This window comes from Macrotis lagotis, chromosome 1 (assembly GCF_037893015.1).
Source record: "Macrotis lagotis isolate mMagLag1 chromosome 1, bilby.v1.9.chrom.fasta, whole genome shotgun sequence".
NCBI lineage: Eukaryota > Metazoa > Chordata > Mammalia > Peramelemorphia > Peramelidae > Macrotis > Macrotis lagotis.
The window spans coordinates 277,038,331-277,051,058 of record NC_133658.1 but is presented as its reverse complement, the minus strand read 5'-3'; the positions used below and the strand labels follow the sequence as shown (position 1 = coordinate 277,051,058).

The following is a 12,728-nucleotide window of genomic DNA, read 5'->3' as shown; positions in this document are numbered from 1 at the left end:
GAAAAAAAGTGTTGATTCCATTTGGTTTTGGTACTACTCAGAACAGAAAATATGGAGTTCAGAACTGCAGAAGTTAGGCAGAGTGTAGAAACATTTCTGAATAAACCATGTAAAGCAGAGGAAATGACGATCTAATGGGCTATATGACAGTATAGTACAATTTTTAAAAATAGATTTTTATTATCTTTAATTTTTAGTCTAGGTTTCCCCCTTCCAATAGCTAGTCCTTATAACAAAGAATCTTAAAAAAGAAAAAAAAATGGCTAAACTTATTAATACATTGAAAAATTTCCAACTATATGCAATATTCCACACTTATGGAATTTCCCTATGTACATGTGTACACACACAGAAAAAGTATCTTCTCATAGCTGTTCTTTGGATGCAAGCTTAGTACTTTTCATTTTTACAGCATTCATTTTTGATTTTTTTGGGATGGTGTTTCTTTTCATTACAACTATATAGTTAAATAATTCAAGGATCCAGAATTTAATCCATAGATTATTATGAATTAGCCAGTAATACTAATTAACTACCCTCTCTAAACATCAATAATCTGACCTCTCCATGCCTTAGTAAATGCTGCCATGAACTGCTGTAGCCAAACAAAACAACACTACAACAAAAATCCCACATCTTCTAGTTGCTAGGCTTCTGGATGATGGATTTCTCCCAATTTAGCTAGGAGGATCCTTGGCTGACTGATAACATGGATTTATAGTTTATTACCTGGTTTTTACCCAAACTCAGATTGGCTCCAGATTGGCTCATGGTGGGCTTCTACCTGTGTTTCCCTGTCCCAGTGAAGGTTCCTGTCTAGTTGGTAAAGACAAGGTACCCCAGGCGGGTGTTATCAATTCAAGGTCTGGGATGGGGGAATGCTCTCTGAGTCAGTTTCTCAGAGAGAGTAGCAAGGAAAGTTATGGGGCCATATTTTCTCAGGATTCACCATCAGCGCAGCTCATGATATGATCTACCATAGAAAGGCACAGAATTTAACTTTTTGCTTTCCCTCTAGAATTTCCACTGCCACAGTTAAGCTAAAAGCAGCACAGGAAGAGCACCAGGCCTGGAGTCTGAAAGACCCGAGTTCAAATCCAGAATTAGACCCTTCCTAGGTGTATAGCCCTGGGACAAGTCACTTAATCTCTTGTCTGCCTCAGTTTCCTCATCTGCAACATGGGGATAACTCCCAGAGGTGCTGTGAGGATCAAATGAGATAGTACCTGCAGACTGCTTAGCTTGCACAGTAAGCACCACATAAACGTCCGCCAGCAGAAAGTACAAACTGCAAGGCTACAACTGGCTTTATTGGAACTTAGTTTCAGTGTTCAGACCCAGTGAAGGAAAATATTTTCATCGAAAAATCTGCTACCCCCTTCCCTTTGTCAGGGTAAGAAAAGAAAGAATTAAGAAAGGAAAGAAAAGCAGGGCGGCTTGGGGCCCCAGAGGTGGGACCATTGCATTGGGGGGAGGGGAGGGATGAGAGAAAAGAGGATAAAGGGAGAGCAAAAAAGACGCAGAGACGGAGGTCTTGGCTAGACGGGAAGAAGCAGCTGAGACTCAGAGGTGGAGACAGGCAGACTGGGGGAATCCTCGGCCTCCGCGCGGCCAGTTGGGCAGTGGGGGAGACCTGGCAATGGGAATGGGAGGAAGGAGGGCGCTCCCCCTGCACTGGGGATTTTCAGCCTCAGCTTGGTCCTAAGGACCCCCCAACATCTGGACAAGATGGCCTTTAACTCCCGCGACCCCTGAGGACGCCGAGATGGGTGGGCTTGGGTGCGTCCGGGGCGAGCACATGGCCAGGCCTCCGGCCTTACGGTGCCCGGGCCTCCGCGGCCCCTTTAAGGACACTCTGTGCGCTCCGCCCCATTCCGCCGCTACGGAGGTTTTCGGCCCGGTTCGAAGCACAAAGCTTCCCGCGAAAACTACGTCAGAACGGCGCGCGCGCACGGGAGGCTCCGCCCCCACTCCCTCTCCCCTCGCCCCTTCTTCAGTCCCCCGCCGACTCCGGCCTCCCCTCCTCCCCTCCTCGGCCCCCCCCCCCCGCTCCAGTAGACCGGCGCATTCCTCTGGTTGCTATTGGCCTGCGGAGCCCGGCGCGCGGCGCGGCTGCTGATTGGCCCGGGCGCGGAGGCTGAGGGGGGTGTGTCCGGCACGGCGCGGCGCGCGGCGCGGCCCCGCCCCTCCTCCGGCTGTGTGCGCGAGGCGGCTGTGGCGGCGGCGGCGGCGCGTGGCAGGCCCCGGCCGGCGGGCGGGCGGGAGGAAGCGGTGGCGGCGGCGGCGGCGGCGGCCAGGGCCCCAGCCTCGGCCTCGGCCCCGGCCTGAGGGAGGGAGGGAGGGACGGATCGCGGGCGGCGGCGGCTGCGAGCGGCAGGCCCCGGCCATGACCGACTTCAAGCTGGGCATCGTGCGGCTCGGCCGAGTGGCCGGGAAGGTGAGCGCCCGGGGCGGGAGGGCGAGCGGGGCGGGCGGAGGCCGCCGCCGCCATGAGGCCCCGCACGGAGTCGGAGGCCCGTGCTGGGCGAGCCCGGCGGCTGATCCCCGCGGGGCCCGCCCACCCGGGGCCCAGGAGTGGCCGCCGCCGCCGGGGTGCCGTCTCTCCTCGCCCCGCGGAGCCTCCGCTCCGTCCGGGCCAGGCCTCGGCGCCCCCGACAGCGGCGAGGCCCCCCTTCCCCCGGGCCGCCCGAGCCTGGCAGCCCGGCTTCCCCAGCTTCCCCGGGTGTCAGGTGTCAGGCTGCCCGCTCCGCCCCCCACCCGGGCTCGGTGCGAGCGCCGGGGTCCGTGGGCCGGCGGAGGTCCAGGCTAGGGCGCCTCAAGTTTGGAGGGTCCCCGGATTCACGAGCCGGGAGGGGCGCCGAGGCTTACAAGTGTGAGGTCCTCGAGGGACCCGGGGCGCGGAATTGATGCCTGGGTTTGCCCGCCGCTTGGGATGGGCACAGTCTACCTCAGGCGCCCCAAAAGGCTCCCGCGGGTCCCTGGCTTGCCCATTCCTTCCTGGAAGGGTTTTTGGTTGGGTTTTTTTTTTTTAGGAAAAAAAGGGAAAAAGGAATTATGTTCTAGGTTTCAGAATTTCGTGTTCCGTTCTCTAGCACGATCTCCTGTTTCTTCTTACTGACTGAGCGAAGCCCATTAGTGAAATAAATTTTCTTTCTACTCACGTTGAGGTCACTGGGTTAAACTAAGGAGTTTGCCTAGGGAAGGCTGTGAGCAACTAGTTACACTGTTGTGTCACACTGGCCTGGAACAGTAGGGGGAGCCTGGGGAATTAGTGCCATGGAGCAGCACCTGAGCCATGTCAATGGCATGTTACCATCATCATTTTGTTATTAGCTAGCATTTATATATAGTAAATAGAAAAAATATAACTATTTTCACTTCTTTCACCTCTGCTCCTCCTTTCCTCCCTACTTTAGTATTCTATTTCGTTCTTTTTCTTTTCCGGATTAAACCACTTAGTAGTACCTGTGAACATTTTTGCTTCCTTGTATCACCAGCAAGTTAGAAGTTGCAGACTGCTTAGTCTGATAAAAGAGTCAGGTCCAGGAAAACCTTGCCAGTGGTTTTCAAGTTGGTTTCTTTGTGGCTAGCTCTCAATAGATGTACCTATGAGAGAGGCAAGTGGAGTAGGGGACAGGGTAAGCACCAGCAGCTATTGGGAGTAAAGCCATTTCATTATGAAGATTGGGGTTTGTGTATATAAGGAAATTTAATGTGAAGTTTATTTGCTTTGTTAAATTTTTCTAGCTAAGTTAATTTCTCATGCAGAAGTGGAAAATTCTGATAGCTATCGTTTCAAGACAAAATTTATATTCAGATTATATGATAGTGCTGATTTTTGGCAGATACTTTACAAAGCATTTAGTACTGTAGTGAGTTCTTTTACTATTATTACCTACCCTTGTTGCTTTCCTTGTTATTTACTCATCTAATTGAGGGCAGGTGAGTCAAGGTGATTAAAATAACATTTAGTTACCATCCAACTTAAGAGTTTAAAAGTGACTCATAACTTCCTATTGCAATTATTTCAATGTTGGCCTTACCTAGCTTTGTTGATTATAAGTATAATTCTTTACAATGTCTGGTTAATTTTCAGACAAAGTACACGCTGATAGATGAACAAGACATCCCACTGGTGGAAAGTTACTCTTTTGAGGTGAGAATGGCCTGTTCCTTGGGTTGGGTTGTGGTTGGACATGAAGGCCTTAGACAAATTACGGATATATTTTAATATTAATTTTTCCTGCTTATACTTTGGGAATGAGATCCTTCTAGATGAATAACTAGTTCTGAATCACCTCAAGATCATATACAACTAAGTCATGGAATTTTTATCAGCTTTCATGATCCTTGACGATTATAACTATACTATACCCTATGTTCAAATTAGAATTTCTGTCAGAAACTTTGTCTTCTTTCATGGTCATCTTTTTAGGAGTTTATGACTAAAGTTATATATTATTATAGCACTGACATCCAAGAAGACCATATGGTTTTGTTCCACAATACTAGGGATTAAGCTAACATTTTTAATGTTTTTTTGGGGGAGGGGAAGAAATGGGATGAGTTAGGAGAGTGGAGGGAAGGGGTGTTTGATCTTGAAGTGTTGTTGCAAGTTGGATGATTTTAAGTATTTTACTTGTTCTATCCTAGGCACGAATGGAAGTAGATGCTGATGGAAATGGTGCTAAAATATTTGCATATGCTTTTGACAAAAACCGAGGAAGGGGATCTGGACGTTTACTTCATGAGTTGTTGTGGTAGGTATTGTATAGATATCAGTATTTTTGACTTTTATTTGGGGTGTGACTAGCAGTTTGTACAGAGTATGTTACTTATCCATCCAGTCCACATAGTATCCTTGAATAAGTCCTGTGTGATTTCTGATATACTGATATACTGGGTGGAGAGTAGTTTTAACAGCACCAGATGCACTGTGTGTTAAACCCATAGATTAGGTGGTGTGCTACTTTTCACTTTTGAGTCTTACATTCTTCTGCTCAAACTATGGTTGTAATAGAGAAGTCTCCAAAGACATGAACTTGTTCAAGGTACTATCAATATTTTCTTTTTTTGTTTTTGTTTTTGCAAGGCAGTGAGGTTAAGTGACTTGCTCAAGGTCACACAGCTAGGTAATTATTAAGTGTCAGAGGTCACATTTGAATTCAGATCCTCCTCACTCCAGGGCCAGTGCTCTAACCACTGTGTCACCTAGCTGCCCCCATGAAGATTTTCTCATGAAAATAACCAGTGAAATTGTATCTGGAGTTTTACTTTGGTTGCTTAACTTTTTTCTCTCTGAGCATGAGGTGGGGACCATATGCCTTTTACCAAGTGGTCACTTTGTTTTCCTAGTGGAAAACTCTAGATTTGTGGAAGAAGTCTTAAAAGTTTTTCATTTAAACAAGGGTTAGTCATTTCCCAGCCTCCCTCTTCAGTTTCCTTGTGAAATCAATGTCTGATTGGCAAGATGACTTTCAATTCCAGCTTGGGCTACTGTGTGACAAACTTGAAATAGAGTTCCTGTGGGGAACATGCTGGGTTAACCAGGCCAGAAGGGATATATAAAAGTCTTGAGTCTTAAGTTTTTAGAATGAATGTTTCTTTTGCCTTTATTTTAGAAGTTTGCTTAAACCCCACTCTCTTTTTTTCTGGATGCATAGAATTACTCTGCGTAAATTTTTAATTTTAACTGAATTTCACCTGTGTTTTAAAAAATATCAAAATGCTAAAACCTCTTAGACCTTACATATATGTATACAATCCCAAATACAGAGGAAAGGGCCAATTCTTATAAATTGCTAATTAGCACACTTTGTAAAAGGATTGTCAAACTTGCTTTAATTCTCAGTCCAGCACTCCTTTTAGCTGGTCACTTGAATTTCATGGATATTGTGACATGTACAAGGTTCATGGTTCCCAAGTGAAAGAAATGTAACTTTTCTGGGTTGGGATATGAGGCATCTTGAAAATGACTAGTGGCAATTGTATTCTATTCATAATTGAAAGTTTTGAGAACATGATCACAGTTGAGTTGAGCAGATACAGAAAGGATGAAAAGGATGAAATGGAATGTGTATACAGTCGGTGATGTATGTGCTTAGTATGTGTGTGTGTGTATATATATATATATATATATATATATATATATAATTTAATCCTCATAATAACCCTATGAGATTGGTATTTAAAGGTATGACTTCCAATTTACAAATGAGGAAACCGAGGTTAAGATAGGTTAAATGACTGTCTCTGACCCATAGTCACTTAACTAGGAACCGTTTAAACCCTGTTATTTCAGGGAGGGGAAATGAAGGAGACGGCTTCAACCTAATATTTGGAAAGAGAAGAACATTTCCCTTACTGCCCAGTTTGACTTTTATGTCATTTGGTCCAGACTGAGCAAAATGAGGTTTGATTCTAAGCTTCTAAAATTTTCTGTACCTTAGTTTCCTGGAGTTAGCCTATGATTCCGTTGCCCACAGACAAAAGTTTTTTGTCCTACAGAGCATAATGCTAGGTAAATGCTATTGATTTTTTAATTTTCTTTTTTTTAATTTGAGACATTTGCCTAGGGTCACACAGCTAGGCAGTTATTAAGTGTCTGAGGCTGGATTTGAACTCAGGTACTTCTGACTCCAGGGCCAGTGCTCTATCCACTGTGCCACCTAACTGCCCTGATAAATGCTGTATTAAGTGCTTTGGACTTTCTATGTGTTATTCAGGTATACTGAAAATATCCTTGAACAGCAGAAAATAATTTACCTTCTATAAAAGAAGCAACAGTATTTTTAAAGAAACATTTGTCTGTGTGTCCCAGGGAACGACATAGGGGAGGAATTGCTCCAGGATTTCAGGTGGTACATCTTAATGCAGTAACAGTGGACAATCGACTAGACAACTTGCAGTTAGTCCCATGGGGTTGGAGACCCAAAGCTGAAGAAATCTCTAGTAAACAAAGGTATGTCTGAATTTGTGCCAGTCATAAATGATGTGGCTCCTGAAGGCTGACAAGGTGGACCTAGCTGGGACGGTTTGGGAGGATGATCCAAGTTCACTAATCATTAAATTAGTTTACTATTTTAAATTACATTATTCTTTTATTGTTCTTCATATGGCTAAAAGAAGAGATTGAATAGTTTCTTTGGACAGGTGAGATTGTGGTGATTTCTCATCTTTTAGAGACACATTAAAGATTTTCCCTTTAAAGTTTTTCTTCCTACATGTGAAGGAAAGGGGGAAAAAGCCTGATTTAAAATAGACCTAAGTGAGATTTAATAAAACATGTGTCTGTGCTTGTTTTATGGTGTGGGTCCCTTAATTTTTTGTATTTTTTTAAAACCAGGGGAATCTGGGATAGGTGTGTGAACCTAGTTTATATTTTCATTGGTAAATACTGATTGCTTCTCTTAGTGTGTGATTCTTTATTTGAATAGAGGAATAGAGTAGAGGAAGCTGTTTGGGATGGTGGAAAGAGCACTGAAATGTGAGTCAGAAGACTTGAGTTTTGGTTATCATATTTCTTCTCTGACCCTTAATTTTCTTACGTGTAAAATTAGGAGGTTGGATTATTATCCTAATACGATTCTATTTGATTTGAAAATAAAACCATTACCCAATAAATATTTTTTAAGAGCCCATAATGTTTCAGGTACTTTATTTTAGGTACCAGTGGTACAGATAAGAAATTATGCCGATTCTGAAGCAAATTATGTTCTTTAAAAAATTAATTTTTTTCAATTCTACCTTTTTTTTTCTTCCTTCATTCCTTGTCCCACCCACTGAGAAGGCAAGAAAACAAAACCTTTTAGAAATATATGTAGGCATTGAAATCAAAATTTCACATTAGCCATGTTCTCCCTCAAGAAAAAGAAAGAAAATGATGCTTCAGTCTGTACTCTTGAGTTCATTAGTTCTCTAACTAAAGGTGGATAGCATGCTTCATCATGAATTCTTTAAAATTTTGGTGGATCATTATGCTATCAGAGTTACTAAGTCTCTCAAAACAAAGTGAGCAAAACCAGTAAAACAATTTACAATAGTGTGTTAACTGTGTAAATTGTTTTACTGGTTCTGCTCACTTCGTTTTGCATCATTTCATAACAAGTCTTCCCAGGTTTTTCTAAAACTATCCCATTACATCATATCAATATACTGTAACTTGTTCAGTCATTCCTTAATTGATAAATATCTTCTGTTTTCAGTTCTTTGCCACCACATAGAGTTGCTATAATTATTTTTATATTTATTCTTCTTTTTGTTTTTTTCTTGGAAATCTATAGTATTGCTGGGTCAAAGAGTATATGTGCCTATTTTCCCATGCCCCTTCTAGCACTTGTCATTTTCCTTTTTTGTCATCTTAGCCAGATGAAGGATATGAGGTAGTACCTCAATTTTTTCAGTTTGCATTTCTCTTATTATTAGTGGTTTAGAGTATTTTTGTCCATATCCATTTGAGGTAAAGAGAGTAGTATATTAGGCTGGAAAGATAGAAAGTCACCAGAAGCAAAATGGATAATTTTGTTTACATTAATTGAAAAGTTTTTGCACAAATAAAACTAATGCAATAAAGATTAAAAGGCAGTAAGTTGGGAAACACTTTTTACAACTAATGTTTCTTACAAAGGGATTCATTGCTAAAATATATTGAAAATTGAGTCAGATTTATAAGAATACAAGTCATTCTCCAATTGATAAATGGGCAAAGAATATGAAAAGAATTTTCAGATGAAGAAATATAGTCATATGAAAAAATGATCTAAATCATTATCGATTAGAGACATGCAAATTAAAAGAATTCTGAGGTACCACCTCATACCCATTGATCAATGTGACTAAAAAGAAAAATGGTCAATGATGGAGGGGATGTGGGAAATCTGGGACACTAAAGCATTATTGGTGAAGTTGTGAATTGATCCAGCCTTTCTGGAGAATAATTTGGAATTGAGACCAAAGGGCAATAAAATTGTGCACATCCTTTGATCCAGTAATACCATCACTTGGTCTGTATCCCAAAGAGATCACAAAAAAAGGTAAAAAGCCCATATATACAAAAATATTTATAGCAGCTTTTTTTTTAAGGGTTTTTCTTTTTTTCCCAAGGCAGTGGAGTTAATTGACTTGCCCATGGTCACACAGGTAATTATTAAGTGCCTGAGGTATGATTTGAACTCAGGTCTTCCTGACTCCAGGGTGGGTGCTCTATTCACTGTGCCACCCAGCTGCCCCCATATAGCAACTCTTTTCATAATGGCAAAGAATTGGAAGCTGAACAAATTGTGATATATGAATGTGATGGAACATAATTGTGTTCTATGTGAAATCATGAGGGACAGGATTTCAGAATGACCAGGAAAGGTTTGCATGAACTGATGTGAGCAGAGCCAGAACATTGTATACATTAACATCAACATTGGGTGATGTTCACTATGAAAGACTTGTATATTTCAGCAGCATAATAATCCAGGAAAGGTTTGGATGACACTGACTGAAGTGAGCAGAACCAGAATATTGTACACATTAACAATAACACTGGGTGATGATCTATGATGGCCTTGTACATTTCAGCATCATTTCAGCAGTATAATCATTAAAGACAGTTCTAAAAGACTTGTGAAAGAAAATACCATCCATGTCCAGAGAAGGAACTGGAGTTTTATTGTAGACCTAAGCTTATTATCTTCAAATTTAAAAAATTTATATTATGAATTATGTGTTTTTCTCTCTAATATATTTTTATTCTGTTTGGATTTGATTTTTTCATATGATTAATATGGATCTATGTTTAGCATGATCATATATATATATGAATAGCTTTAGATTAGATTGCTTTCTGTCAGGAGAAGGGAGGAGGGAGAAAAATGTAAAATTCAAAATCTTGTCAAAAAATGATTGCTGAAAACTACTACCATTGCATATAGTTGGGAAAATAAATAAAATATTTAATTTTTTAAAAAGTTGACAAAAGACCATATAGTTAAGGAGATGATCATCTTTTAATCATCTGGTGTGAAATGATCTCTAAGACCTCTTCCAGACCTATGATTCTATTACTTTATGCCCTGTTTTGGACCTGAGCTAAGAAATGAGAACGTTGGACTTTGAATATAAATGTATGCACTACATGAGAACATTGGACTTTGAATATAAATGTATGTACTACATTCATAGCAGGGATTCCTTCAGTGGGTGGGCTCCTGAAGGACAGTTACTGAGGAGCCCTGTCCTTAAGGTAGGTATAAGCCCATGGGAGGAAAGGCATCAGCATAGCATTTAAGTGTCCTCCTGGCTATTCAGGGAATTATGATTTTGTTTCCTCACCTGGTTCTTTGCCAAGTAAAGATACCAAGCAGATGAGAAATCAGTGAGATTTAGAGGGTGAGGTCAGGGGAGCTCTCACTACTAGTCTAAGCTTTATTCCTGATTGATTCACATTCTTGCCTAGATCAGGATCTGTGACCACTTAGATTTTTTTTTTCATACCTGTTGTCATAAATTGTCAGTTCTTGGAGTATCTTCAAAAATAATATACCCCTGCAAAATTTACAGAATTTTTCCTACACATGGTAGATAATGCAGGTTCTAGTGATGTTTAATATCATTTCATATTTTTTGTTTGGGTCACCTCTGGTGATTATAGTAGCTGAGTCATGATCATTATAGTGTGTAGCATTTCTAAGTAATCTAGAAAATGCTGAGTAGATAGAAACTGAAGACTATCAGCTAAGTTTTGAGATTTAAAATAATAACCATTAAGACCATAACCAGTATGAACCCTCAGAGAATCTGACCTTAGAAATGTTGCCTCTAGGAAACTAAGGATATCAACCCTTGCTATTTGGACCACTGTCCCAACTTTTAGTATGGGGTGTTCTTTGAATCCACATCTCATGAATAGTTTTTCTCACAATGCTTTGGGTATAGGAGCAGCTAATAGAATATTTTCTGATTAATTAGAGTTCTCAAACTACTGATTCACAGATCTCTATGCCTGGTTGGGCACAGTTGGATTGGGCTTTTACAGTTAGACACTGGTGGCTTTGTTTTATGAACTCTTTTTTTCCCATTTATTCCCTTGTAATTAAGTAGTTGTTATCTTGGGGCCAGTGTATGTCTTAACTTTTTGCTTCTGTATTTAAGGGAGCAGAGTCTGTACTGGTTGGCTATTCAGCAGCTTCCCACAGATCCTATTGAAGAACAGTTCCCTGTCCTGAATGTTACTCGATATTATAACGCTAATGGAGATGTGGTAGAAGAAGAAGAGAATTCCTGCACATACTATGAATGTCATTATCCCCCATGCACTATGATTGAAAAGCAGGTATGTGCATTAGCATTATAGCAGTGAGTGCCTTGTTAAATGTTTCCTGTAACCTTATACCTTTAACGCTGGGAACTATTAAAAGATTCTCCTCCTTAATTTATTTTATTTTAGATTTATTTTTGGTGAAGCCTTTATACAGCATTTAATAATTCTTTCTTCCGACTTTCCCTCAAATTGATATTTATTTGGGGCATGGTATTTGGTGGCTGACAAGTGGATGGCTGCCTTCTTTTCAGTCTTTGCTTCATGACTTATTTCTATTTATTGAGAATGAAATGATGGATTTTCCATGTTCTTTCTAGTTACGTGAATTCAACATCTGTGGTCGGTGTCAGGTGGCCAGGTACTGTGGTTCCCAATGCCAGCAAAAGGACTGGCCTGCTCACAAGAAACACTGTCGGGAGAAGAAACGAACCTTCCAGCAAGAGCTTGAGCCAGAGCGATGACTGATCAGTGATTCTTAGCAGTCAGATTCCTGCTTTCATGGGCATCTGTGGACTCTCGTTTTTGCACAGTAATAACAGACTGGTTTTTGAAGCCGGAAGCACTGAAGAACCCAATGATGCTTGCATAGAACAGCCACTGTATAGACCAAGCCACTTCAGGGGCTCTATGTAAGGGGACATAGCTTCCCCTCCAGTGTTATTCTCAAGCAGAGACTACTGTGGAGGTTTCAAGCAGGAAGCCTCTCATTATTTATATGTTAATATGTTTGTAAACTCATGTACAGTTTTTTTGGTTAGAAATTACAAATAGAATCATTTACTGTAATCTTCAAATGAGAAGCTGTTGGGCCACATGTCTAAAATCCGTCATGTAGCAAAAGCTCATCACCTAGATAGCTGGAAGCCATAGCAGCTGAGCCAAGGTTGGGGGATTGGCTTCTAGCATCAGCAGTTACTTTGGAGAACAGTCTGCATGGAAGTAATATTTAAAAAAAAAAAGCAAAGTAAAGGGTTGGAATGATTTGGTGTCTTGACTGTAGTTTTCTGCTGTTCTCGTCAGCCTGTGGCCACCCTTCCCTTTGCATTGGGGTGGTCTTCCTCAGATTTATATTTTTGAACTAAATGGAGAAGATGAAACTGAAGTGGAATGTAATTATATGTTGTCTACTATTGAATATTCATGCCACATACTTATCGCTCAGTCTTGCTGGAGGACCCTATTTTTTGTGGTTACAGAAAGTGTAGCCTGTTCTTCCTCAAACTATGACTGTTAGGGGCCAAAATTTTGTTTCTTTGAGGTGGTGGGACCAATGTAAGAGAAGTAACTTGCTCAGCCATAGCAGCATTAAGTTGGAGTATGAATTGCCATTTTTAGCAGTCCTCTTAACTGAATGTGCTTATTTGTTTAATTTTCAGCCTAGAATATAGCTGTAAGAGTTTTATCCCTCAAGTGGTCTTAG

At 41.1% G+C, this 12,728-nt stretch overlaps 1 protein-coding gene across 2 annotated transcripts; it reads left to right on the top strand.

Moving 5' to 3' along the window:
* The first annotated feature begins 2,267 nt into the window (after positions 1-2,267).
* ZMYND19 (zinc finger MYND-type containing 19) lies at positions 2,268-12,289 on the top strand. Of its 2 annotated transcripts, none has more exons than XM_074210566.1 (6): positions 2,268-2,437; positions 4,097-4,156; positions 4,654-4,760; positions 6,821-6,961; positions 11,140-11,320; positions 11,626-12,289. In XM_074210566.1, the coding sequence occupies exons 1-6, from the start codon at positions 2,387-2,389 to the stop codon at positions 11,767-11,769; spliced, it is 684 nt and encodes a 227-aa protein (XP_074066667.1). In that variant the 5' UTR covers positions 2,268-2,386; the 3' UTR covers positions 11,770-12,289. The 2 variants fall into 2 exon arrangements, with proteins under 2 accessions (XP_074066667.1, XP_074066668.1); XM_074210567.1 differs by lacking the exon at positions 2,268-2,437 and adding an exon at positions 2,940-3,638.
* Positions 12,290-12,728: the final 439 nt, after the last annotated feature.